Here is a 24,791-nt window from a genome sequence, read left to right on the forward strand (position 1 = left end):
ACGCAAAGACTGATCATCTCTCGCTGCTTCAATGGGGGAATCATCGAAGGCCAGAGGCCAACGGCTTCGTTTGACCTGCACCGAATGCTATCGACGCAAGATCAAGTGCGACAAGACCATACCATGTAGCACTTGCGTCAAAAGGTAATATCTGCAGTTTTCTACGCAAGTAGTCACTGACTGGGGTGCAGAGGCTATGCCTATCTTTGTACTCGCGAGGATGACGGCTTAGCTATCATAGTCAACACACATGCAGATGGCGAATCGACAGCATCTCATGATCTTGTTCGAACTCTGCTCGATCGTGTAAGTCAGCTGGAGGCCCAACTGTCAGGTCACGAAAAAGGCGCGCGAATCAATAGCTCAGCTTCTCCGCATCAGCCTTCTCCGCACACGCTTCAGATACCAGATCAGTTGGAACAAAACTCTACCCCAGCCCATGGTCGAGCACGCCCACAGCATGTCACGAACAGTCCCGTTCATGAAGCATTGGGTTCTGTTGCGCCTGATAATGAACACGCAGCGACAGTCCTTGAGTTTCTCGCATGGGGCCGTAGCAAAGATGTCGAGTATGGAACGATGCCGCAGCAACCCAGTCAGCTCCTGTTGATACAAGAGAACGATTACAGCGTCACTAATGCCATATTCGAGAGCAGTAAGCATGCAGCCCTTGATCTGCTCGAGACACTTCTACCAGACCGGACCCAAATCCGCCAGCTTGTCAGCTACCACGACACGTACATTCTATGGTATCATGGATCCTATTCGTCATGGATCTTCAACAATGATCTGAACAAGTTCCTGGACAGCTACCGTAGAAGTGTACGACACCCTGATCTGGATGTACAATGGCTGGCACTTCTGTTCGCGATCCTTACGGGTAGCCTGGCTTGTGCACCCCCTGATATTCGGCGTTCGTGGGGGTTTATGGATACCGAGAGCTCGACTTTAGCTCTGCATTGGTACGAGTCGTCTGTCTTATGTCTCAACACAGGCCACTACATCGAAAGGCATACCGTTCACTCCGTTGAAGCGATCGCCACTTTGACCATAGCTGCCCACATATTGGGTAGATCCAGCAGTCAGTCCGTCCTTCTGTCCTCGGCTGGACGGATCGCGCAAAGTCTCGGCTTGCACCGATTGAGCACAGAGACAAAACCTGTCTCTATTGAGCAATTGCGTCAAAGAGAGGCTGGACGACGTGTTTTCAATCAGCTTTGTACACAGGACTGGTTTCAGATCCCATTCTCCGAATCTTATTCACTAAATCCCTGTTTCATCACGACCGACAAGCCCATGAACTGCAACGACGACGACCTTGAGTGTCAGCCTCACTCCGTTCCAACGCAATCGAGCTACTGCAATTATCGATACGAGATCGCGGCACTCATGCCGCGATTGCTTGACGCAACCTCGGGGTGTAATACGTTGTTCACTAGATATGAGCAAGTTCTCAAGTATGACGAGAAGATGCGGAAGCTTGCGACTGCATCGATGCCAACGTTTCTGTTCACGAACGCAACGATCGATGCGACTTGGCCAGTCTGGGTTGGCTGGGCTCGACGATCGTTGGCTATATGCGCTGCACACAAAATTATCATGATACACCGTAGGTTCCTTGGCTTATCTTTCACGAATACGGCATTCTCGTTCACTCGTCGGACATGCGTCGCCGCAGCAAACACTATTCTGAAGGAGGCTCTGTCAACAAATGATCAGAACGGTCCGGTCCTTTGGATTGAGCAGGCTTTCTCAGTGGCGGCCGGCATAGTGCTCAGTCTTGACACCGCCCACAGAGACCCCAAAGAAGATGATCTTGAACAGTACACGGCCATGATGAACAATACTATTGACTATTTGAAGAAGTTCCAGGGCAGTAAGATAGCTGCCCGTGGTGCACAGCTTTTAGCTACTTTGCAAAAGGAGGTTCGACAAGGGTCATTCCGTGGCTTAGGCAAGAGACATCGCGATGTCGGAGAGACCGACTACTTTAGGCCGGCAAAGATTACGCGCATGTCGACTCAAATTCACGATACTTCACGCCCGGCTCAACCGGATCTAACAGTTGAAAGCACAGTACATACTATAACGAGGCTTGGTGCCAGTCCAGAAGACAATAGATGGGACGCGTCTTTTCATCATTTCCCAGTTGATGTTACACTTGAACCTCAAGAGCTGTTCGATGATCTGTTGTCATTCCAGTTCTGACACCCATCTAAATCTTCGGCCAGAAATGGAAGGGAGACGCCACGGTTCAGAATCTGCCTGCTACTTGATACCAATCAAGCTTTGATTTGGCCCGGCGTATGTGAGAATCGAGGAGAACCAGTCTGGCAGACAGATATCCATGAAGCCAATACCGGGCGCTACTGTGAGAATGAACCTGTCCCGGCGAGTCATCAACAAAGACGAAAATGTGAGACGTGGTGCATACATAGTCACCTACCTAGCCGTCCTTCGCCGTGAGCATATCTCAGCTCCACAAAGGCATCCTGCCATCCGATCGTTTCCTCCTGGCCGGTAGATGGCGAGTATGTATTCGTATCCTCCAGAAACTTCGAGTCCATCGCCATACTGTTGCTACGGAATCGCTTCGCTGATAAATGAGGAGCTCACTTTCACCAAGATACAGACCATATATAGACTCATGGCGAGGACCCTGGACGATTCCTACGTCGTTACGATTCACCTTCCCCGCTTATCTCCAAATAGGTGCTCAGCGGCGCTGCGGTGTACCGCAACGACACTGTAATCTGAAAGCGTCTCTACTTCTTTGAATATCCATCGACCTCAGTAACTCAGGTACAAAAGAAATGGAGCAGAAACGCTCAGTCCGAGGACTCGGCCGTGCAGGATTGTGGAACCAGTGAGCCCTTTCTGAATCCGATGTCCACCCACACTATGTTCCGGGGCTACAGGATTCTCATTGCATGTGTGAAGTCAACGAAATTATCACCACAGTTGGATCTCTACACTCTTTTTCGAAAAACCTGCGGACAGCAACGGCTGCTCAGCCGACTCAAGTGGACCGTCCTTCACCGACTCTCATTCAGGTCCAGAGCAAGTGCATTTCTTATATGATACAAAAGTCCGCTGGCGAGGGGAACTCGCGACTTTTCACCCATGCTACCATAATCACTGTCAACAAAGATCGAGATGTTTTCCTTGACGGAGCACTCCTGGTCTACAATAATCGCATTGCCACCGTCGACAAGACCGACACTTTGATCTCAAGCGTTGATGATACAACTGAGATCATCGACTGTACGAACAGAATTGTCGTTTCCAGGCTTGATCAATACACATGCACACATGCACACATGCACACATGCACACATGCACACATGCACATCTGGCGCAATCATTGTTGCGCGACCTAGCCAAGGATCTTCCGCTCCACAGCTGGCTTTGTGACGCCATCTGGCCCTTGAAAGCCAATTATGCAGAAGAAGATGGTTACACAGCAGCTATGCTTACAGTTGCGGAGATGTTGAAGACTAGAACAACATGCTTTTTCGAGGCCGTGTTAACGTATCCAAGTGGGCTCGAGAATATAATGAGAGCCGCGGAAGAGACGCGTAAGAGCTTGTTTGTTAAGCCCGCATATCTCGTCTACCGATCATCTCTGACTTGCTGAAGGGCAAACTAATCAAAGCTGTTGAAAGAAACCTCGACTTGAGTCTCAAAGACGCCCGAGATCGCGATGTGGAGTTTATGTCGATCGCTAGCGCACCTAAAGCTTATCAGCAGCATTATGGCTCCTACGACGATCGTATACACATGTGGTTCTCTGCAGGCAAACCGCGAGGATCTCTTGTGTTTGCACATACCGCTATAGGCGAAGCAGCTCAAGGTCATAACATCGGCCTCATCATGCACTGCGCCGAAGCGCCCAAAGGCCTCTCTATCTAGCGAAATTCCTACGACTGCAGCCCCTTCCAGCTCTGCCAGACCGCCAAGCTGACAGGGCCCAAGAGCGTGTTCGCACACTGCGTGCACCCAGATTCCGCAACAGGCGATTTCGACATCCTCTATGAAAGCAAGAGCACGGTGTCGCATAACCCAACAAGCAACCTCAAGCTCAACTCGGGAGTAACGCCAATACCGGACATGCTAGCCGCGGGCGTCAACGTTGCTTTAGGCACAGATGGTGCGCCGTGCAACAACACATACGATATGTTTCGCGAGATGCATCTGGCATCCACCCTTCACGGCGGCGTCCGCGAACAAGTTGGCTTGGTCACTACATACCAGGTCCTCGAGTTCGCTACCATCAATGGAACAAAGGCTTTGGGTTTGGATCAGATGGGTAGCTTAGAAGTCGGGAAGAAAGCGAACATCGTTGTTGTGGCGGTTCACTATAATCATGTTGTTCGTGCCAACGGAAGACCTTTTTGAAATCATTGTTGTGATGCATAGGCGCTGTGACCCCGCGGACATTTTCGAGAAGTATACTTTCGAGGAGTTCTGCGGGTAGCTTCTCGGTGGGATGCGGAGCCGCCGCTCGAGGTGGTGACGTTACCGTCATATTAGGACGTGGCGTCAATCGAGTCTGCTTGGGGCGAAGTCGCGGGCGTTTGAGCGAATGGTGCGTGGAGGTAAGGGAGGGTGTTGGTAGGGGCATATTGTTGTGCAAACAGTCCGCCAAGCCTGACCACGGGACGCGAAGTGAAGTGAAGGCAAGAGCGACTAGGCAGTGACGTCAATCTTCACCGACACGGCTTCAAAGATATTGACACAGAAGAGAAGAGTGATGTGATGACGAACTTTCTTGACTGCTCGTGCTCTTTTGTGCAGAATGTCTACAGACACTACCTCGAGCGCAACCTTGAGGATGCCAACAGGGACCATGTAGCAAACGAGCTGAAGCTCCTTGAAGCAGGCCGATCCTAATTGTATCCAAAGGACTTAGAGTACCTTTTGTGATGAAGAAGAAGAAGAAACGGCATCCAACAGCTACGCAGAAGACAACTCAATAGACATACTGAGCGCAGATGAATAACGTGAAGTGCAATAACAATATGAAAGACATAGAGACCAGGTACAGCCTCTCCTCTCCGAAAAAATGGTAGGACATGACCGTGGCCACCTCAGCCTCGAATGAGTGTTTAAACCTCAGGGCCCGAATAAGATTGATGGCTTATTGCACATGTTTGCAGAAGACCAGTTCGCCGTAATGACCTAGGAATGCTGCGATGATTCGCGCCCATTCTCAGCATCTCGACACTTTCAGAGACGTGGTCTGACTTCAATGGAGCTACTTACAAACAAGGCCCGTTGGTATCAATAACACACAATCGTCATGCTAACAAAGCACTTTCGGTCAAGCTCTCCCCGACATCACATCACTCCATCCCCTCGGCCCGATGCCACTTCTCACACTCGCACGTCGCGTCTATCTTCCCGAACATACCGAAGACATCATACGACAATGTAAGAGGATATGTTTCAGGCTATTGGCATCTGCGACTGCCAAATCCACATTGGTCCGCACGTCAGGTTCCTGATGTCTCGGCAAAGTGGGGACGATGGGGTCAGGTACCCGCAGGGTTCAGAACGTGCGTTCGCCGATGTCTCGCGTGATGGGGTGGAATCGAGCTCAGGATAAACTGTCGTGTGTCGCCTTGGAAGATCCGGGACACTAAGATAGGAAACCGGTAGATGCTGATGTGTGTTGCGACTATCATCTTGGTGAAGTTTTCTCTAGCATGGTGTGTGAAGTCCAGCGGCATGGTATGATTGTCTGAGTCGTGTAGCAGCTCTCTCTGTCGGTTACTGAATAGAGGTGGCAATGCATTGATATCCCGAGGGCTCGGTACACGTTAGGCGGAGGTCGAGGAAAGGTCGAGAGGACTGTTACATAGGGCTCAAGGCAATGGTCGACACCGCATCCACAGTGGCAATGAAACGTGGAGACAGTGCAGCCACAGTTACAACATCGACTCCCTAACGAATCCTTCTGCAACAGTTCGATGTATTGCTTCGTCACCTCCCCACAATCCCCTTCATACAACAAGATTCCAGGAGGATCAAACGCTACTTCAATGTCCATCCAAGACCCCCCGAGATCAGCCTAGTTTGCACTTGCAGCCTGCCTCGAATCGGCAAACGACGTCCGCAAATCGAGGGAAAGGAAGGGTGTTGCTCGGCGGCTGCATGACTCAGCAAGTCGTGGAAGTTCTGGAATTCTGGGAGGATTGTGTGGACCTGGCTGCCTGTCCGTCCGCATGATGTGAGACAGGGAGTGGCTGCCGTTGTGCAGGGTATGGGAACCGTAATGGTGTTGTTTCTGAGTGCGCGGTATCAAGGTCATCACTGATGAGCAGGGCTGGATGAGCCTTACCTGCCCAACAAAGCTCGGGCGGGTCGTGGCAGTGATGATGTTGAGAAAGAATGTGCGGCACTCAAGCTTGCACCTCCTGCATCGAACGCATGCTTCTGAGGCCAAGAGCCCATTTCATTGCCTACTCCTTCACATTGCAGTGTGGTGAATTCGTGCAGTGACGCATGCTGCACTCCTGCGCCCACGCCAGACCTAAGGTGGACAAGCGTTTGTCTTCCTTCACGAAGGTGCCCGTGCGTTGGCCTTACCGCACGGAAGCCTACCCTTGAATCGCAGCGCGCCCGTGCGAGATTTCACATGCAAATCTTTTTCGCGGGCCAATCAGAATATCCGGTTGTGCCTCGGGAACTTTGCAAGGGTGCTGGATATTGCCCGGAGCACGGGCTGGAAATTGAATCAGTAGAATTGAAGGAGGTGGTGTGTGGGCGGGCTGCAGTCCGCTTTGTGTTGTGTGGTTTCCTGATCATAATTGCAGGGTGTGCGCAATGTCGTAACATGCAGGTACCTGGCGGGATTTTTGGAAGACATTGCCTGTTCATGTCAAGGACATGGGTGCTTCGTTTCCGCTTTGTCTTGCTTGCCGTTGACGATGACAAGGGTTGTGGAAGGGAGGAACAATCAAGCGCGTGCTTCACGCACCCACGTGCTAATTCCTCATTGGTGCAATACCGGTAAACGACCCGGACCGTTGGTGACATGCCCTCGATTCATCACCGTTAGTCAAGGTTGATCAGGTTGCTGTGATGCGTGTGGCTTGCGAGCGTGCGTAACACTGCAATATATGTGTGCTTGCTGGGTGGAAAGAGCGCTTGCTTGTAGTAGGTGGATAACTATTGATTTCGTAGAATATTTATGCAGGCATTGTATACCGAGATCGGTGAACTGGCGACATTTTCCGACGGCTCAAGATATCGAGCTTACACGATTCGAAAGCTGGTCGAGCTACAATCTGTCTCTAATTCAATTCGTGTGCAGTCGGCGCGTTGTGAAGTGCTCGCAGCCGAAGTCGAATCATCGCTGCGGGGGAGTGTATATTGACAATTGCCCCCCACGAAGGCAGGTAACGCAAGGACTACCAAGCTTGGATATAATGCTGTTCAAGTTGATCGTCAGATATCATCGCAGTCGGAGGCGGCCGCTATTCAGATCGAAAGACGCGATGTACGAAAAAGGAAGGTCGATAAGAAATAAGGCCGCAATTGTGTCGGCCAGAAGTAGTCGTGCATTACATTGTACAGTAGCGACCATTCCAGATGGTGATGACCCTTGTCCCGTATGTCCGTCATTTTCGTCGTTCCCTGTCTGTATTGCAAGGCGAATTATCGATACTGTACAGTTGCACTAATTCTCAGTAGTGTCCGTAATGCTCAATCATCCAGTATTGAGGTATCCACACGGAGTGCTGACGTGCAGCATATACGAAGTGCAGTTTCGTGGCGAGGAAAGTCCCATCGATACTCAACATTCGTGAATGTGGTCAGTTGACAACAGTATCCTCGTCCCTGGAGGCCGGGCATCAAAGTGTGATGCACCTGGGTACGCATCACACGCCTTTGAAGTTGCGAGATGCAACATTTGCCAGCGTATAGATGTCCAGCTTGACCGGTGCTTTTGATCCGGGTCAAAAGGAGGGCACAGCATCAAGGCCAACTCTGGTTCCTAGTAATGCTTCGTGTCCTTGACACGGAGGCACCACTCCAGCCTTACTCATTGCGTTGCGCTTCGCCTCTTCGTCGTGTATCATCGTGCCCGTTTGTACATGGATTGATCCACCATCGAGGAGCTGCCTTGGTCCCATCCTCGCTTGACTCCGGGTTGGAAGGAGCTAGCAACGACTTCTTGCCACATGGTTGGGGTGACGTAAGATGGATTTGCACCTGCATAACTCGAGGACGGAGGTAATTGGCCTGGAGTTCCTTGGATACCGCTTTGCTGGGGTGAAACGTTCGATAACTGGTAGTTCGGCGAATTTGAGTCCTGGGGACGCATGTCGTAGTTCGTGCCTGAAGGTGGGGGTCTTAGCGGCGGGGATGACGAGGAGGACGCGGTAGGGGGAGGCGTACCAAAGGCTACATTCCATTGACTGCAATATGTTAGTGTGTGTATTGAGAGGTCGAGATATAATAACAGCTTACTCAAAGATGCGTTGCGGGTTCCACTGCACGTTTTCCTGCATCTGCATACCCGCACTTGTTTGAGGCGCACGCTGACCGGATGCCATCATGACCAGAGACTGAGCTACAGGAGAGTCAGTCTTCGAACCGAGGTCGGACGCCGATATTGGTGGAGTGATGGGGTGGGCATGGTAGTTGATCTGACCTGGTTGTTCCAACGGCGAAGGATGACTTGGGTGACGAGGTCGGTAGGAGCCTTGATTGCTTAGAGGGCTTGATTGAGGGGCCACCTGGGGACTTCCGAAAGGAAATGTAGCCTTGAGTTCGAACGGTTTCGTAATATCTGCGGAGAATGCTTGGCGCAAGCTGTTCACCTGGGCTTGCATCTCAGGCATTGGCCAAGACGGAGCACAAGCTTCTAGGACACGCATGTGCCTCACAAAGAAGTCCCGTGCATCTCGATTGATGTCTGGGTCAGGGCAGGTAATCGCGACCTAAATCATCAGCTGATGCATACAATGTAACGTTCATGAACTTACAAGGTGTAGCATAGTGCAGGTAAGGACTGCGTAGATCGTGAAGCTCATGCCTCGTAGCATGCACAGTAAGCCAGGCATACCGTAGGTCTTCAGGATCGCCTCCTGCAGCTTGCACATAGTCTTTGCGGCCGAGTAGCACGTCATCATGTGCTGCTTCCAGATTCCATCATATGATTCTGCTACTGCGTCGACTTGTGGTCTGAAATGCATAACGATTGCGAGGGCCTGGTAGCTGTGCAAATTTGCCAGATAATGTGATGGAATCCAGGGAGCTGAGTTGTCTGGTGGATAGGAAATCTGGAGGTCCTCTGGCAGTTCTCGCTGCCAGAGAGAGAAATCCGCGTTGTGGGCAATGAATGATGGGTCCAGCGCCCAATCTGCCGTCTTCTTCCGCAGCTTACCGTACATCAAGGCTGAAAGGTACACGTTCTTTGCGATCCGGATGTACTGGATGAATTGGCGGGCAACCTGGAATTCTGTAGCATCCTGACCAGGTGCTGGTCTTGGCATGTCAAAATCTACTGTGTCCAGATCAACGCTGTAGTCGTAGCGTCCTATTGTCTTGTAAGTGTTGGCCCCAGTTTCATGGTAGGGCTGTTCTCACCTTGAGGACCACCAATCATGGCCTCGTACACGAGGCACATCTGCCAGACGCGTGTTTTGGCAACGCAGTCATGATCTGTAGAGCCACAGGATTTGCCCATCTGGTGAGTATCGTAATGCTCATGCAACTCCAGGTCTTTCGCCATCGCCGTAAGGCTAACGACGGCCATCCAAGAACGCCAGAAGTAACCGCGTTTCGGCGAGCCCTCTCTTGCTTTGAGGAGAAGGACCATTCCTTGCATAGTGCTCAGTCGAGAAACGTCCTTGAAGCTCTCTTCATGTTCTGATAAAGATTAGCAAGTACAATTAGTAGATATTCAGGAGTAAAAACTAACTGGATGCAAGGGCCAGCCACTTGTTGCCCTCGTCAACATCACCTAGCATCATAGTCGAGCACGCAAATATAGCCTCGAGCATGAGCGGAGAAATGGAGTCACGCGCACTCTGCCATTGCTGGTAGAAGTAGGACTTGTTGACGACCGGAACGTAAGGGTGGATGTTGGCGAAGAAGTAGTCAAAGTAATGTAGCGCTTGCTCTTCAGAAGGCATCATCTCCGGTGGGATACGAACAATGTGGTCTAAGCTGACCGAGGCTGGTAGCTGTACCTCGTACTCCTCTTGCGCAGGCGTTTCTGCCAGTGCCTTCTTTTGGTTGGTGATGTAAGGCGCAATGGCGGTATGGTCAATCTTGAGCTCACCCAAGGCATCCGTAAGGCTTGAGACAGATTCGCTTCTCCAGTGGGGCTCAGCTTCGGGTGGGGTCATGACCATCGCTGGCGCTCCGGCTGATGCTTGGGAGTAGGTCTGCTGGGGTGGGTAACTCATGTTCTGCTGTGGTTGAGACATGGCGGGGTAGTGCATGGCATCCTGAGCTTGCGGATCAGGGTAGGGCGAAGACTGGTACATTCCAGAAACTGGCGTTGGCAAGTTTGGTGGCATCTGGTGAGGCATGATGATGTGTGACATTGATTGGTGCCGCTGGTAGTCATGTTGGGAAGGTGCGCCTGGCTGCGCATACTCTTCGGGCCTCGGTTCCAGTTCGAACGTTTGCGAGTTTCCATTGAAATCTTTGTCGTAGCTGACAGTGGGAGGGACACAATTGAGCTTCAGACGGATGCAAGCGGCACATGGCCAGGCATTGGTCGTTGCAGCGTCGCATTTGATCTTGCGCCTGCGACAGCCTTCACATGCTCTCATTACTACATAAGTCAGCAGCGCAACATGTCTCACATTGATGTTCCGCACCTTTGAGGCGTTTGTGCCTGTTGTGCTCGTCGACAAAGACATAGTCTGTTCAGTGTGGTCAGTCACACCTTCCACTTCGGCAGGATGCGACGCGCGCGCAACTCACTGCGTTGGTTCTCACGGGGCGCCAGCGTGGGCGGCGCGAATGTGAAACTCTGCATCTGTGCCGTATGAGGCAGCAATGGCCGTCCTGACGTCTCTGGCATGCCGTCGGTCTGTACAACAGTGCTGCTGGCGTTGGTGGTTGCGATCGCGGGGTTGGCGGCGGACCGCTAAGTGGACGAGGTATTGGCCGTGGCCAGCCAATCGCAGGGCGCGTCTATCCTGTGCGAAATCTAGGCCTCTGTCCGCTGACGGGGACAGACAAAGTCGAGTGGTTACAAAGTTCAGCGGAAAGCTGTGGTGAGGCCGCCCAAAGCTGCTAATGTACACTCTTACAGCGGGAGCGAAATCTCCGCAGCGCCGGGCAATGTTAGGTTATACGGCAGATCAAGGCATATAGGGACCTAGGTGGAGTCGACGTCTGGCATGCCGGGGTTTCGAGGATCGAGGACAGCAGGTTCGCAGCGTGGTTCACGCGTGCAGTGGCGCCTGTGTGCAGACTACGAGTGTTTGAAGGGGCAGATGCAGGCCGGGCGGGCGAGGATTAAACGAACGCCGTGTCGTGAGGGGATGATGGACGCGACTTGCAGGAGCGTGCCGCAGCACCTGGGAACTGCCGTTAGGGTGCTGTGGGGGTGTCTGGCGCTGGGCCGTAGGGGTGTGCTGGCTCTCTTCTTCTGGCAAAGTGGAGATCGAAGAAGAGTCTCCGGAAAAGACTTGCGGCTCGCAAGTGCTGGAGGAGGTCGCTGCCATTAAAGACGCCGAAGGAGAGACGTCTGACAGCTGGTGGCCTTTCTCGTCGCACGGCGACACAAAGCTCTCACTCAGCACTTTTAGGCGCAAAACATCTCAGCAGCTGTCCCTCTCAACGTACGTACGTCTGGAAGACCAAGACAGTAGTGGCGGGTGCGCTGATTGGATCGTGCAGCAAGAAATTCAGAGCCATATTGACGCCCGTTAGACGTCTCACACACGCGGGCTAGAGGGCCAGCGTCTGATAGGCGATTACGAGGTCCCGCGTTGTGGTCTCGCGTCTCCAACAACTTTAATTGTTCCTCAGGTGTCAATGCCATTTGCCTTCAAAGTGGATCTTTGCACATGGCATGGCTCTGACCATGGTTGACAGCACTGCGAGCGGCATGGTGGGCCTGTTCCTAGAAATTGCACCTCGCTTGGTGCTAGCCTCGATGACGAATACCTATGCCCTACCCAGCCCTTAACAACTTGTAAAGATCATCAAGGCAGATCTGTAAAGGGGCAGGAACGTTGTTTGGCATGTCTGTGTCTTGCACCATCAGCATGGACTGAGGCGAGACTGACACAGGTCCATGCAGGAGATGCTGATGGCGTCCACGTTGCCTTACAAATGCGGCTTCTCACCGCATCCGTCGGTCACATCTCCACGATCTGAGATTCGATGTCGTGTTTGACAGATCTTTCCACCTGGTTAGGCATGAAGATGATCCCGCCTGTACTTGTGGCAGAACCATGGCTGAATTGGGATGCATTCGTGATGTTACCTCGGCGGATTAAAAGCGGCCATGCACGCAGGGCTCAGACGGCAGGCGCCTCACCATCGAGGATAGCCCGCACAAACGATACTTCTCGAAGTCACAGCTTCTTCTTAACGGATACTTGCTGTGCGCCTCCACGAATGCAAGTTTGGTAGTGACATTGTGTTAGAACGGGACTGCATGAACCGAACACGGGACCATAACAGTGCATGAACCCTTCAAATCGCAATTGCTGAGTTGTTGGCGAAGGCTGACAGTGTATGTACCAGAGCGCCGGGTTTGCTCTCATGACTGCTGTTTGCGACGCTGCGGCTGATCAACCGGTGTGTCCCGCTAAAGGGTGAGATTTGGGCGACAACTGCTTGGTCCAGAAGATGCTTTGACAGCATGGTTGGAGTGACAAGGTTGTTCCATGAGCTTAAGAACGCCCTCAATAGGTCACGCTGACATCTCAATATCGATTCCCTTTCTAAAAACCTTCTGTTCGACGAGCATGTGATCTGGTGTGATATCTCGTAGGACGAATGTGAATCTGGTCGGCTGCTCCCGCGACCAAAACATGACGGAATCGTTGCACATTCGGCACGTGTGCGGCCAACCACATTGTTGGCACTGAAAACCCGGGTACTTGGGCAGGGGTATCTTCGGCGAGGCCGCGTTCCTGAACGTGCACAGGGAAGCCTGGTTGCAGAGATCATCGAAAAACAGGTCGACAGTTGTGTTGTCTTGCCGCTGCACCCTCGAACTGCGAGGCGGTTCCACGCATTGCCGCGGAAGACACGGGTAGGCTTCTTTGCACCTAGCGGCAGAAGCTGTCAACTGTCGTCCCTGATGCGTGAAGTGCATGGAAGAGCTTGGCAACGCTGATGAAATGCTTTTCCGAATTGAAGACCCCAGCAAGCCACACAGCCCAGGGTAAGCGTATCCTCGACCTCTTGATGAGGGTCGCAGAGGAATTCAGATGTTGGCTCGACACCAGGTTTTTGCGCGTCAACCGCTCAAAGTGGTCGCTAGACAGTCTGGAACTTGCAGTTGCCCTTGGCTGCTATTGACCATTACGAACCGTCAGAGCGGCAAGATTGTACGGTGTGAGAAGCGAGAGCAATAAATGACTTGCAGGAGGTTCCTGGTGATACTCGAAGGAAGCGCTAGGCAAGCTTTGGCGTGCTGAGGGTGTGAACAACGTCGAACCCCACAAACGTTGAATGCTCCCCTGTATCAGCGGGTAATCTATCGGGAAATTATTAACATTCGTATTGATAACTGGCTTACTTGGCGGCTGCCGTCGGCCGTTTGGTGGTGGAGAGGTTGCCAATCAGTGTGGTGAGCTGACATATCTCGCCTGCCTTTGCCGGTATAGGATGCAGCATGTTGCAAAGCGATGACGAGCTGCTGCTTAGTGGGGTGTCTCGGTCTTGGCAGTGGCTCCTTCCCCAAAAATTGCGACCATAACGACGCGCCTTCTGTGCAGCCACACTCTGTAACAACAGTCTGCAACTAGATTGATCCCTACATCCAACACGTAGACATTCACTGCTTGGCACAGAAGCCGTTGCAGCTACCATGGATCTCGACAAGGATAACGCGAACCCCACCATCTTGAACCCCTCTGACCTGCCTTCACGCCGCCGCGAATCGAACACTGGCAAGCGCGACGATGGAGGTTCAGGACTCTTTGATAATTTGATTCCACGTTACAACTACTTAAGCGACCCTTTCGACGATCCTGTATCGGCCAGTGACTCTAACGATGACGTTGTTGAGAACATCGACGAACAGGAGATTTATGGTATGTGTCACATGCCAGAACATCTAGAGAACTGTGGGCTAACCGTGGCATGACAGACCTCATCTCCACCATTGCTGATCCAGAGCATCCGCTATCACTAGGCTCACTAGCTGTAGTGAACCTTCCGGACATCCACATTCTTCCCCCTATCTCTCCACAATCCTCCGTCAGCACGGTTGTCGTTGAGATCACGCCGACTATTACGCATTGCTCACTAGCCACTGTCATTGGTCTGGGGGTACGTGTCCGACTCGAACAGGCCTTGCCTCCCCGCTTCCGTATCGACGTACGCATCAAGAAGGGCACACACAGCACAGATGAGGCCGTCAACAAGCAGCTGGGGGACAAGGAAAGAGTGGCTGCTGCGTTGGAGAACGGAACGCTAATGGGTGTGCTGAGGAAGATGCTCTCGACGTGCGAGTAACACATCTATCAACACGACCTTAGATCACGACCGAACGACAATGAAAGGGATTCAACGATCAGAACGATACCAATACATCGAGCAAAGTTGAGCACACGAGCCTAGCAAGACAGACTAGGAAACAGCCATGCTTCAAGGCATGTGCCTTGCCGCTAGCAACTGACTTGGATCATGATTCGCGACAGTCATGCACTGTAATCAGTAATGCCTGCATACAATGCTGTCAGATCAGCGTCCTGACTGCGAGTGATCTTCACAGAGCAGTTTGCATCAATACATCAGCTGGCCGGACATACAGACTCTACACATCACGCAAAGACGTTACAGTTGATCTGGACGGTGCAAGTATCAGCGTGGTCCAGTTCACAAGATAGTTAAGGGCTTCTGAGTTACAGTTCAGCAAATCTAGCAATCAAACGGCAATCAAGTGCACTCTTACGATATCTTTCGCTGAAGATACTTGTACAACATCTCTCCGAACTCAACGTGTCGCCGCTTCCAACCACTTACACTTTCGAGGCCGCCGTTTCCGCGCCTGATGTCAAGTCCGCGGTCGGTAAAAGGCTGGCCTCAAGCAAACCATATACAATACCGCCCTCCTGACGGCCTCTACGTCATTCGCGTCCAGTCAACATATCACGGGTTTACAGATGGCATTTCAAACTCTGGACCATTGTCAGACCTTCAGAAAGAGGCAAACGCCACGGCTGCGAAAAAGTGACATTTAGAACCCGCTGTTACGAAATCTCCGCTTATGGAATACCTACACCTCTCGAACAAAGCAGGCAGCCAACTCCCACGTGGTGGTCTGGAAGGCTTCTTGCCTGCTATCTTGCAGTGGCCAGTCAGGTCTCGAGTCGGGCAGCTTCAAGAAGGCGGTTCTTGTCGTACAAACCCCACCATGGTTCATGATGGGTCACTACTCCGTACATGTCCAATACCCGTTTCAGGCGATGACATGTCACGTGCACACACCAGTTGCGCTGGGAGCAAGATTTGAACAATGGCGAAAGCTCAACAGTCAAGGTCCTGTCAATTCGTCTGGTTTCTCGCCAGTTCCACTCTTGTTCATGGAAAGCCTTCGCCAGGGTGCTTGGAGAGACCATCTTCGATCTTCGATTCCGAGACAGCATTGAACACATGAAAGCAGTGTCCAACTGCAAACGCCAAACGCCGTGGTTGACGAAGCTCACAATAGGATGTTTCGAAACGCCGCAGTGGTCTATTAGCCATATTGAGGTGTTGATCAAAACGGGCCGCATTTCTGAACTCTGTAATAAATACCAGCGGGTTCAGAGCATCGAGAGGCAATGGTTTCCAGATGTCTTTGACTTCGATCTAGAACGCCTCGAGAAGGGGATCCCACCAGAAAAGCTCCAGCCCACCACAGACCAGAAGAATTTGTTCCTAGACGTCATTTCTCATTGTTGGAATGAGTTTACCAAGGTCCAAGGAGTCTGTTATCTGTCCAGCAGGAACATCATGCCCGCACGTTACAGACTGGCTGAGCAACATTTCGCCAACACAAATCAAAATGACATGGGCGAGAATCGTCTCTCCGATTGGTACGGTCATACTGGACTCACCGTCTGCTTTCATGCCTTTGGACATCGCTGGGATCGTTCCCCGAGACCTTGGTCTAGCAGTGCAACTCCAGATGCCCAGTTCTTTTAAAGTCTGGGCACCCGCGGCGACTGTCCGAGAGCTCTGCAAGAGTGTCGAACATCTTACACTTAGACACGAGTATAACTTGTATAGTACGTGGGCCACATGCTACACAAATGTAGCCATTTTAAATCTACATTTCCAGCGCTGCAATCGTTCACGATCGACCACAGCCGGATCATGGGCCATGCCCTAGGTGGGCGACTTAACGCCCTGTCCGATTTGCCGAGACTAAAGCTTTATTTATTGCTCTAACGCCTCCTCAACCATCTGCTCATGCGAGGCTTCATCGGCCACTTCGGTAGGAACCTGGAAACCTTGACAATTAGGGTACCTACTTCGTACTTTGAGGAAGATGAGGTTGACTAGTCGGATCTTGCGCAAATGCTCAAAGCCATCGGAAGCTTAGACCTTGACTACCCGGATTTTCTGTTAGAACTAAATAACTACTGGAGTAAAACGCTTGCTGAAGAGTGGGACTTGGACGAATCAAGCAGGGATGCATTTCCGTTTGAGGTTTTGACTGGCGCCGCGAGAATCGTCAGACTAGGTCCATCGAAATGCTGCGAATACCCGCAGTGTAATGAGAGGCTCGAAAGACTGAACTCAGAGGATCGTCTCTGCGACAGTTCGATATGCTGCCAATTGCAGAACGGAAGCTGGCTATATTGTAGACATTATGAAGTTGCCTAGTTTCTCATTCCTTCTTGAGACTCAATGGCATATAATAATAGTCATCGTTGGCTTACATTCAATTCTCAATTTTATTTGGCTGTTTCGCATCACTGAAAAATACACTGCGCTGAGTGGTCGCAACTTTGGTTCTCAGTGGGTCGATACCTCGCGCTCCCATGGTTCTGAGAATTTATCGATTGCGAACCGCGTTTTCGCTGTCACCAAAAGCTAAGAGATGGTGTGAGCCTAGCGGCTCGGGTTCGACAGCTAAGGCTGGTGTGCCGCCACTTTTGTGACTTGTCCTGGAGAGCGTTCGGACACGTTGTGGTCACACCCTTTTTGAACATTCGATCTCGCGAAAGCTACGAGAACTTGAGAGAAGTGTCCAGTTGTGCAAGATTGTTGCCGTGAGTAGCAAGGCTTACGGTTGGCTACTTCGTCACGTCGAAGTGGTATTCCTTCATCTATAGACCCGACGAGGAACCAGAGGAGGAAGAGTTGGAGAAAGATCATCGTGAAGAGCTGGGTCGGATCCAACGAGAGGATCAATCTTGGTTTCCTAGCATCTTCACTTGAAAACCCGACTGTGTAGTTGATGAGCTTCGCAACGGTGAGTTTCTGGAACGACATTGGTCCTATAATAAGCCGGACGCTACTCTATTCATTGATGATCTCGTCTGCTGCTTGCAAGAATTCTCCAACATTCGGGAAGTCAACTACACTTGGCACAAGGGGATCTTTCCCGCGCGCTACACGAATGTGGTCCCACACTTTGGCTTCGCAGTAAGCATATATGGTAATTTCTGGCACTGCGAGGACTCGCCTTACCATGGAGGTTCCGGTGCCCATTTTGGCCTAAAAGCCACCATCAAGGCTTTGGCGAAGGCAGGGATCACACCTAAACAACTCAGATCATCGATCGGGATGGACTCGCAATATGCAATCTTCATATATACGGCTCCAACCGCGCTGTCAAAGGTCTGTCAAAAAGTGGAGAATCTCAGTCTGACGCACTCATACTGGCCTATCACGACAAAGGTTTCTTCGGCCATCACGATCCGATGACTCATCACTAATACACTCTTTCTGGCCTTACAATCATTGACTGTCGCCTAGGTCGACCCGTACTCAGGCATGTGTAGGATACATTTCCGGACACCGCCACCAAAGCCATTCAAGGTCCCGGCATTGATACAGCTTACTGTGATCGAACTATGTAACGAGCGACCGTGCTTCGTTCAGCTGTACGGCAATCACCTCAAAAGCCTTGATATCGTATCCGGTCATATCACAACATAAAACACGTAGAGCTGGATACATTATGCGTACTACAGGGGTCGAATGCTAAGTAGGAAAGGCTCACTGAGGAAGCGCAGAGAAAATCCTGTGTAGATATCCTGCAAGGGTTAGCGATCGACTCTTTGCAAAAGATTGCGAAGAAAGTCGTCTGCGAACCATCTCTCTTTGTAAAGACTATGGAAGGCCTTGAGGCGAGAGGATACAAGATTTGGTGATACCTGGCACAAGATGGGAGACCTGTTCGCGTCTAGAGAAGTAGTCTGGTGGAGAAAGATGAGATTTTCATGTTGTTGCTTCTAAAGGAAGCATTTAAAACCGTTGGCACCATTTCGAGATTGCCACTCGAGATCCTCGAGATGGTATTGTTGGAGGTTGTCAGCAAGGTGAAACCTCCTGTCGCAAACGATATGTAGACCGCCAAGCGCATCCTGTGCTGGCAGCAAGAGCTTAAGTCCGGAAAGAACACACTTGTGGAACCCCTATCTACACGATTCGTGTGTCGTCTTTTCTACAATGTACCATGGAAATCGTTCGGCAAGGTACTCGGCGAAACAATTTTTGATCTTCACTCCAGGAAGAGTTTGAACACTTTACTGGCTGTCTCTACTCATAAAGGACTAGCTCCGTGGGTCACCAAATTTACCATAGGCTTCTACAGCGCCCCGCCTGAAGTAGAATACGACCTCTCTCGGAATAGCTTGGCGAAGGAACTGAGTTCAGTGTCTTATAATATTGTGGCGGATCCGAGACGTCGAACGATCGTGGTAGCCTGCCATCCTCTCCTGGAATGAGAAATGTATGTGGGAAAATGACAACATTTGCATACTATATGGTTATGATATCGGTGCTGTGCATATGTTTGTGACCCCCCCCCCCCTGGCTATGATGTAATAGGTGATTTCACACAACCAGAGTGTGGTGAAGGAATATATAGAGGGTAAGAAGGTGTAATTGCTGTTTTTTTTTTCATCTCAACTCAACTGTGACGTGCCGTGCAGCCGGAATATCGAGACTTTGACGATCCAGATAACCGATTCTTTTATCACATGGGACTAGAACTACCTCATCTTGGAAGATGTAGCACACTGTGATCAAGCCGCTGGACGCAAAGATTTTGCGTCTCAAACTCGGAAATCAACCTTATTGAGATGACACATATGAAAAGGGGTGAGAAAAGAGGAATCACCCCCACTCCCCAACAAACATGTTTTGCGGGCGCTCTCTAGCGCTGCGGAGATCGATGACTTTGGCCCGCCAAGGCTGTGTGATCGCTTGGTAGCTGCTGGACGGTGGGAGCCTGCATGGCGGGTGTTTAAAGAGGACCCAAAAATCTAAGCAGAGAAGAGATCGGGCACCGGTCAGACGAAGGGGAAGCAATTACATCCACAAAATGGTGGTTGCGACTTACACTAAGCTGGGGATATCCTGATTAAGAAGCGCCCCTTCCTCGAGCCCAAGAATTTTGGAAGCCGCAACACGGGCGACTCTGTTTCATAGAATTGAAATGGAAGGTGCCGATCGGGTCGCTCCAAAAGTGTGGATATACATCAACACCTAACACGTTTCGCAGCCCCATCAGCATAGGACTGACAGACAGTCTCACTCCTTCTCCATATAGCTGTCCATAGGTTCTCCTCGATTCGCCTTAGAGCTTGAGCACACGCACATATCTGCACACCTTCGCGCATCTTTTTGCTGAAGTCTACTCAGAGCTCCTCAACGAATCTGTTAACCGCATCCCCATGCTCTACGATCTCCGCAGCTAGACCCATCATCTCCGCCTCTTCTTTCACCGACTCTTCCCAGAAACTCAAACCGGCTGCCGCATCTACACTCTCGGACTCACCGTCCTCCACGCCGATACCAAAAGCCCTCACCACAGACTTTCTGTCATAGACTTCCCACCACACACCTCCTTCGGCTGCTACGCTTCTACAAAGGACGATGGTGACCGACCGCTGAGGGGTTTTAGCCGGAACCGCGTTGGCAATCTGACTCAGGAATCGTGCCTAGCGTTCTGCGATACGCAGGATAGCGCACCATTCAAGTACCTTGGCATCGAGTTTGGTCGAGACTGCCGATGCTCGAACGATCTAGCCTTTTGCAGTCACGGGCGGCCAGGCATTGTGCGATAAGCCTGTTACTGGCGATGAAAAGCAGCAAGGTGGTGGGAAGGGGAGCGTGAGCGTGTGGTAGATTGCTGAATGGAAACAAACGGTATGTGACTTTTCGTTTGCTATGTGGATGTGTGCGTATAGAGCTCTACCTTTGCAGCTCTTGTAACTTTGGCAAGGCTTTTGATTAGTTTTCTGAAGAACGGGAATCGATGCTCTGTGCAGAAAGAAGAGAAGCGCGGGATGACAGCAAGGCGTGTACAACGCCACTGTCGATGTACAGGACACAGGATCGTCCTCCTCGTTACCCACTGCTACCAAATCCGCAATACGAACCACACCTACAAGATCCAGCAGTCCGATTGCCTCAGCCCCTTCGAAAACAAGCAGCTCCGTCAACTTCGATTGCGTCGAGCTTCACTCTGACCATTCCTACTTTGGCTGTTACAGCAACCAGCACTACAGCTGCAACGTCCGGCCCAAGCTCTGCCACGCCTGTGGTTGTGGAGGTGTTTACCGCAAGTATAGTAGTAGTAGTGATGTTGAGATGCGTCTTCTCGGCTGTTTCCGCACTTTTAGTATTAGTATTTTGAGGGACGAGGCAGACCGTCGGCAGGGAGGCTAGGATATGAGTCAAGCTTCCTTCCCTTGGTTGTTTTCTTGATGTTTGGAAAATCATCGCACAGTCGAAAGACCTCGTGCGTTGTGTTTTGGTGTGTATCAGCTTTGCCGTATATCCGCACGATCTGTTCGCTTAGCCTCAAATCGAATGGTGAAGGCTAAGCAGAAATTCGAGGTTACCGATACGATACTGTCCAGACTAAACTCAAAACCCCTTGGTCAAGCTGAAGAACATTTATCCTGCAGCAAACAAATCCCACAATCTTGTGCCACAAGACTTTACGACAGTGACATGCTGATTAGGGCTAAGGAATGTTGGTGGCTGCAGCACGCTTACGGCACAGGGCGCCCCTGACCAATCTATCTCAAGATGCTTCGCACGTACCGCGTCAGCAAACAATTTGACGTGAAACTTGTAAAACTTGTCAACCCCACCAGCAATAATTAAGCATGGGAATGTTCTTTCTCTCTTTGGTTCTGACGATCCTTTCCTACAGTTCACCCACTGCTTTCGCTGCCAGTGACATTTGACAGACGGCCACAGCAATCGGCCCGACATCGCGCAGGCGCCACAAATACCACCACTGTCACTGCCACATTCAAACCAAAGCACACCTGCTCAAGAACGCTCAACTGCAAGATCGCACCGGTTATCAGCCAAACTCGTTATTGTTCCAAATCCCAGGTCTGGCAACGAAATCAAAGGAGAATCGGTGACCAAGAGATTGCTCGTACACGAGGACCTGCAGCCACTATTGCTAAACCCAAAAAGGTCAGCTCGCCAAAGCATACCGATAAAGCTCGAATCCTACCTCAGCCGCACTCTCGCTCATACAGATTGAGCAGACCACTCTTCTTTCCTTCCTCCACGGACTCACCAAACACCGTCTTAAACAGACAGCAGAACCACGTCTCGGCACTCTGGCCTTTCACCATAGGTCATACTAGTCAAACCCAGGCACATCGAACCTTAACCAAGCACATCTCGCCGCTTCCTTGAGCGAGCTCTTCCTGCGTACAATATCTCCAAGGACCAAACCATCGGTTGCCAGGACCTACAGACGTCAGCACCTCAACTCAACACCAACGCAGCGTCGTTAAGATGTCCACAAGTGTGAGCACAATCGCCATCGCAGCCTTCGAGCTCATCGCTTTCATGGGGATGATCGTTGTCCTGTTCACCACCCTTGGGCATGGAGGATTCAATCCAGGCGCGCCAATGGAATGAATATATCTTTCTGAACGCGCTTCCGGCGAAGGAGAAAATACTGGGGAGGAGATGCTACGACCCAAAGCATCTGTTGAAAGAAGGATGAAAATTCAGAAGAAGAAAGATATTGTTTGGAGGGCCAAGAGGACGCCCACAGAACAAGCGGTGATGAAAGAGGGAAGAGGATGAAGCGGAGAAAGTACGGCACGTTCAGTGATTTCGTCTGTTTCGAGATTACTGCTGTTAGATTTCCTTACACTTTGCACTCGCGCCAGACCGCGGGTTGTGCATCCTATTTCCTTGTAAATGCTCAAACGCCTTGCCTTATCCCCAGCCACGCAATGCAAAACAGATACCCACCGTGGTCTTCTTCCTTGAATGCGACCTATGCAGCCAATGCCGTAGCCACTTCAGCCGTAGACGCCATACTCCCATCCACGACCGCCGAGTCAGGGACCTTCACACGCTTCGCTTCAGGCTGCTCCTGCTCGCCGCTCCCCTGCTGCAGGCTCTCCTTGACTCTCTGTCTCTTCTGCGCCTTACTCAACTCCTCCTTCGGAATGCCCAAGTGCTGATCAACAACCTTCGCCTTCTCCAGCAAGTCGTCCACGTTCTCAAGCTCGAGAGCTTTGATAACGTCGGCATAGCACTTGCTCCTGTTCATGGCCTTGTACGCCTCTTCTCGCCCAGGAATCATCTGGCCAAGCAGGTACTTCGTGTTTCCCCAGCGGTTTTCGACTTGAATGGCGAGCTTCATATACCCCGCCACCACCGTCTTCCACTGGCTCTTCCACTCGTGCGGCCCGCCCTCGGCATCTGGTCTGAAGCAGCTGGGGTTCTTCTCCGCCTCGGTCGCAATCATAGCACCATCGACATTGAACTCTTTCATGAGCGCGAGCGCCTCGGTGCGACTCGTCACATCACCATTCATAACACACGCGACGCCTGCAGCGTGACAAATCTCGCCCACCATCTTCAGCTGGCCGCGGATAGCCCTCTCCCTGGGCCGCATGGGTGTCGTGCGGCAGTGCACTGTGAGCCCCGTGATACCCGTCTTGACCAGCCTTTCCACCAACTTCCTCGTATCTTCTGGATCATCCAGAATCCGAATCTTGACACTAACACCGATCTCATACGGCTTACCAACTTCCTCCACCAGGCTCGTCAGGATATTGCAGAGTAAGTCCGGCGTCTTGAGTAGCGCAGCGCCCATACCTCCCGCAGTCGAAAACGGCTTCGGACACCCGGAGTTCACATCTATGCCCGCGACATCCGCGGCGACCATTTTGGCGGCTTGCACGGCGAGTTCGGGGTTCGCGGTGCCCATTTGGTAGATCAGCTTGCCCTTCTCGAGCTCCGGATGGATACGGTACAGCACGCTTTCGCGGTTCTCGGGGTCAAGGTGCGGGTTCTTGAGTTTCGAGGTTGGCAGGCGCGACCATTCGAGGGTTTGGGTGTGTGGGTTGAGGCGCCGCGTTGTGCCGATTATTGCACGGTCGATGGTCTCGGGGCCTGCGGTGCTGTTAGTATAGCATTTGGGGGGAATTTGGTGGGCGACTCACCCCACACTAGATCTGCGCCGTATTTCAGCGCAAGCAGTCGTGAAGGCAGCTCGCCGGAGCGCACCATGGGCGCGAGCACAACGGTGCCGCGGTAGTCGACGCCATTCTTCGGGATAGGGACGCGTACGGGCTCGGAGGAGGCCATGGCTCGTGTTATCGTTCGCGACAGAGTACGTAGCATAACATGCCGCAGTTTGGGAAAGAGCGAGTGAGTAAGGGCGGCGATTATTGTGGAGTCAAAGTTTGGTGGAGCCAACATTCTGCCGCCGCCCACCGCTCCTAGATTGGTCGTTAGCGTGGTTCATCATCTGCATATGCCCTCTTCCATGTCAACGCCATCACTCTCCACAAGGATCCGATCCTCCCCATCTGCATTACAGGAAAGGCACCCGAAGATATCGACACAGTGTGGGGCTTGACTGAAGCAGCTGAAGTGCTCACCATCTGCCAGGATGCCGGTCTCCCTGGCAAGATGGTATGGAACCAGAGTTGTCAACAATCAAGCGATCTCCAGATTGATTGCCCAACTAAGCGTCAAAAGACCATAGAGAGGCCCGTTTCAGGCCTGATCCAATAATCAATGATCCAATAATCAATCTGCCTATTGCTTGATTGTTGACAAACTCTGTATGGAACCCATTCGAGTCACACTGCCTGTGGTTCGCCCTACAAGTGGACCGCGAAAAGCTTCGGGCCATGAAGACGAACATGGGACGACTTCAGTGAGCTTGTGGGTCACACCGTTCTTGGCCCTAAGCCTGGCTACTACATTCCCATCCTGTATCTCGTAGGCGACGACATCGACCCCACGAATCTGCGGGACATCATCTGGGTGAATGCAACGCGGTAGTAAACAAAGACCAACGAGTACTCCTTCAATGAGTACCACAATATGGGGCTCATCCCGTGTGTCTCGCATGGCGCGAAGGAGGGGAAGAACCACTACAAAGTTGTCAGGTGCTGCTTGTTTGC

At 51.6% G+C, this 24,791-nt stretch overlaps 11 protein-coding genes across 11 annotated transcripts; 7 read left to right on the top strand and 4 right to left on the bottom strand.

The window, feature by feature from the left end:
- Window positions 1–31: 31 nt before the first annotated feature.
- Window positions 32–2,208, top strand: BU25DRAFT_353134 (uncharacterized protein; the record flags this gene model as incomplete). The annotated part of the gene is made up of 2 exons (XM_033703437.1): window positions 32–105; window positions 192–2,208. 2 exons carry the CDS (start codon window positions 32–34, stop codon window positions 2,206–2,208), a joined length of 2,091 nt encoding a protein of 696 aa, XP_033556285.1.
- A 60-nt stretch (window positions 2,209–2,268) lies between these two features.
- BU25DRAFT_463215 (uncharacterized protein) lies at window positions 2,269–2,573 on the bottom strand (the record flags this gene model as incomplete). Its single annotated transcript, XM_033710587.1, has 2 exons — window positions 2,269–2,366; window positions 2,447–2,573. 2 exons carry the CDS (start codon window positions 2,571–2,573, stop codon window positions 2,269–2,271), a joined length of 225 nt encoding a protein of 74 aa, XP_033556286.1.
- A 321-nt stretch (window positions 2,574–2,894) lies between these two features.
- BU25DRAFT_481170 (uncharacterized protein) lies at window positions 2,895–4,353 on the top strand. Its single transcript, XM_033711083.1, has 2 exons — window positions 2,895–3,592; window positions 3,640–4,353. The coding sequence occupies exons 1-2, from the start codon at window positions 3,305–3,307 to the stop codon at window positions 3,910–3,912; spliced, it is 561 nt and encodes a 186-aa protein (XP_033556287.1). The 5' UTR covers window positions 2,895–3,304; the 3' UTR covers window positions 3,913–4,353.
- Window positions 4,354–6,935: 2,582 nt separating this feature from the next.
- BU25DRAFT_218828 (uncharacterized protein) lies at window positions 6,936–7,745 on the top strand. The gene has a single exon (XM_033701292.1). The coding sequence runs from the start codon at window positions 7,125–7,127 to the stop codon at window positions 7,686–7,688; it is 564 nt and encodes a 187-aa protein (XP_033556288.1). The 5' UTR covers window positions 6,936–7,124; the 3' UTR covers window positions 7,689–7,745.
- A 338-nt stretch (window positions 7,746–8,083) lies between these two features.
- Window positions 8,084–11,005, bottom strand: BU25DRAFT_353147 (uncharacterized protein; the record flags this gene model as incomplete). Its single annotated transcript, XM_033703440.1, has 7 exons — window positions 8,084–8,426; window positions 8,479–8,951; window positions 8,997–9,550; window positions 9,601–9,882; window positions 9,935–10,798; window positions 10,845–10,889; window positions 10,951–11,005. 7 exons carry the CDS (start codon window positions 11,003–11,005, stop codon window positions 8,084–8,086), a joined length of 2,616 nt encoding a protein of 871 aa, XP_033556289.1.
- A 367-nt stretch (window positions 11,006–11,372) lies between these two features.
- BU25DRAFT_481182 (uncharacterized protein) lies at window positions 11,373–12,647 on the top strand (the record flags this gene model as incomplete). Its single annotated transcript, XM_033711084.1, has 3 exons — window positions 11,373–11,508; window positions 11,570–11,820; window positions 12,073–12,647. The coding sequence occupies 3 exons, from the start codon at window positions 11,373–11,375 to the stop codon at window positions 12,355–12,357; spliced, it is 672 nt and encodes a 223-aa protein (XP_033556290.1). The 3' UTR covers window positions 12,358–12,647.
- A 1,376-nt stretch (window positions 12,648–14,023) lies between these two features.
- BU25DRAFT_426038 (uncharacterized protein) lies at window positions 14,024–14,673 on the top strand (the record flags this gene model as incomplete). The annotated part of the gene is made up of 2 exons (XM_033708391.1): window positions 14,024–14,249; window positions 14,306–14,673. The coding sequence occupies 2 exons, from the start codon at window positions 14,024–14,026 to the stop codon at window positions 14,671–14,673; spliced, it is 594 nt and encodes a 197-aa protein (XP_033556291.1).
- Window positions 14,674–15,604: 931 nt separating this feature from the next.
- On the top strand, window positions 15,605–16,535 carry BU25DRAFT_218855 (uncharacterized protein). The gene has a single exon (XM_033701293.1). The coding sequence runs from the start codon at window positions 15,814–15,816 to the stop codon at window positions 16,345–16,347; it is 534 nt and encodes a 177-aa protein (XP_033556292.1). The 5' UTR covers window positions 15,605–15,813; the 3' UTR covers window positions 16,348–16,535.
- Window positions 16,536–17,188: 653 nt separating this feature from the next.
- On the bottom strand, window positions 17,189–17,895 carry BU25DRAFT_218874 (uncharacterized protein). The gene has a single exon (XM_033701294.1). The coding sequence runs from the start codon at window positions 17,641–17,643 to the stop codon at window positions 17,281–17,283; it is 363 nt and encodes a 120-aa protein (XP_033556293.1). The 5' UTR covers window positions 17,644–17,895; the 3' UTR covers window positions 17,189–17,280.
- Window positions 17,896–20,510: 2,615 nt separating this feature from the next.
- Window positions 20,511–21,107, top strand: BU25DRAFT_218879 (uncharacterized protein). The gene has a single exon (XM_033701295.1). The coding sequence runs from the start codon at window positions 20,639–20,641 to the stop codon at window positions 21,017–21,019; it is 381 nt and encodes a 126-aa protein (XP_033556294.1). The 5' UTR covers window positions 20,511–20,638; the 3' UTR covers window positions 21,020–21,107.
- A 1,389-nt stretch (window positions 21,108–22,496) lies between these two features.
- On the bottom strand, window positions 22,497–24,055 carry BU25DRAFT_415618 (FMN-linked oxidoreductase). The gene is made up of 2 exons (XM_033707574.1): window positions 23,820–24,055; window positions 22,497–23,769 (listed from the first exon to the last, which is right to left on the bottom strand). Exons 1-2 carry the CDS (start codon window positions 23,962–23,964, stop codon window positions 22,643–22,645), a joined length of 1,272 nt encoding a protein of 423 aa, XP_033556295.1. The 5' UTR covers window positions 23,965–24,055; the 3' UTR covers window positions 22,497–22,642.
- Between the last annotated feature and the right edge of the window lie 736 nt (window positions 24,056–24,791).

This window comes from Macroventuria anomochaeta (assembly GCF_010093625.1).
Source record: "Macroventuria anomochaeta strain CBS 525.71 unplaced genomic scaffold BU25scaffold_48, whole genome shotgun sequence".
In the NCBI taxonomy this organism is placed as follows: domain Eukaryota; kingdom Fungi; phylum Ascomycota; class Dothideomycetes; order Pleosporales; family Didymellaceae; genus Macroventuria; species Macroventuria anomochaeta.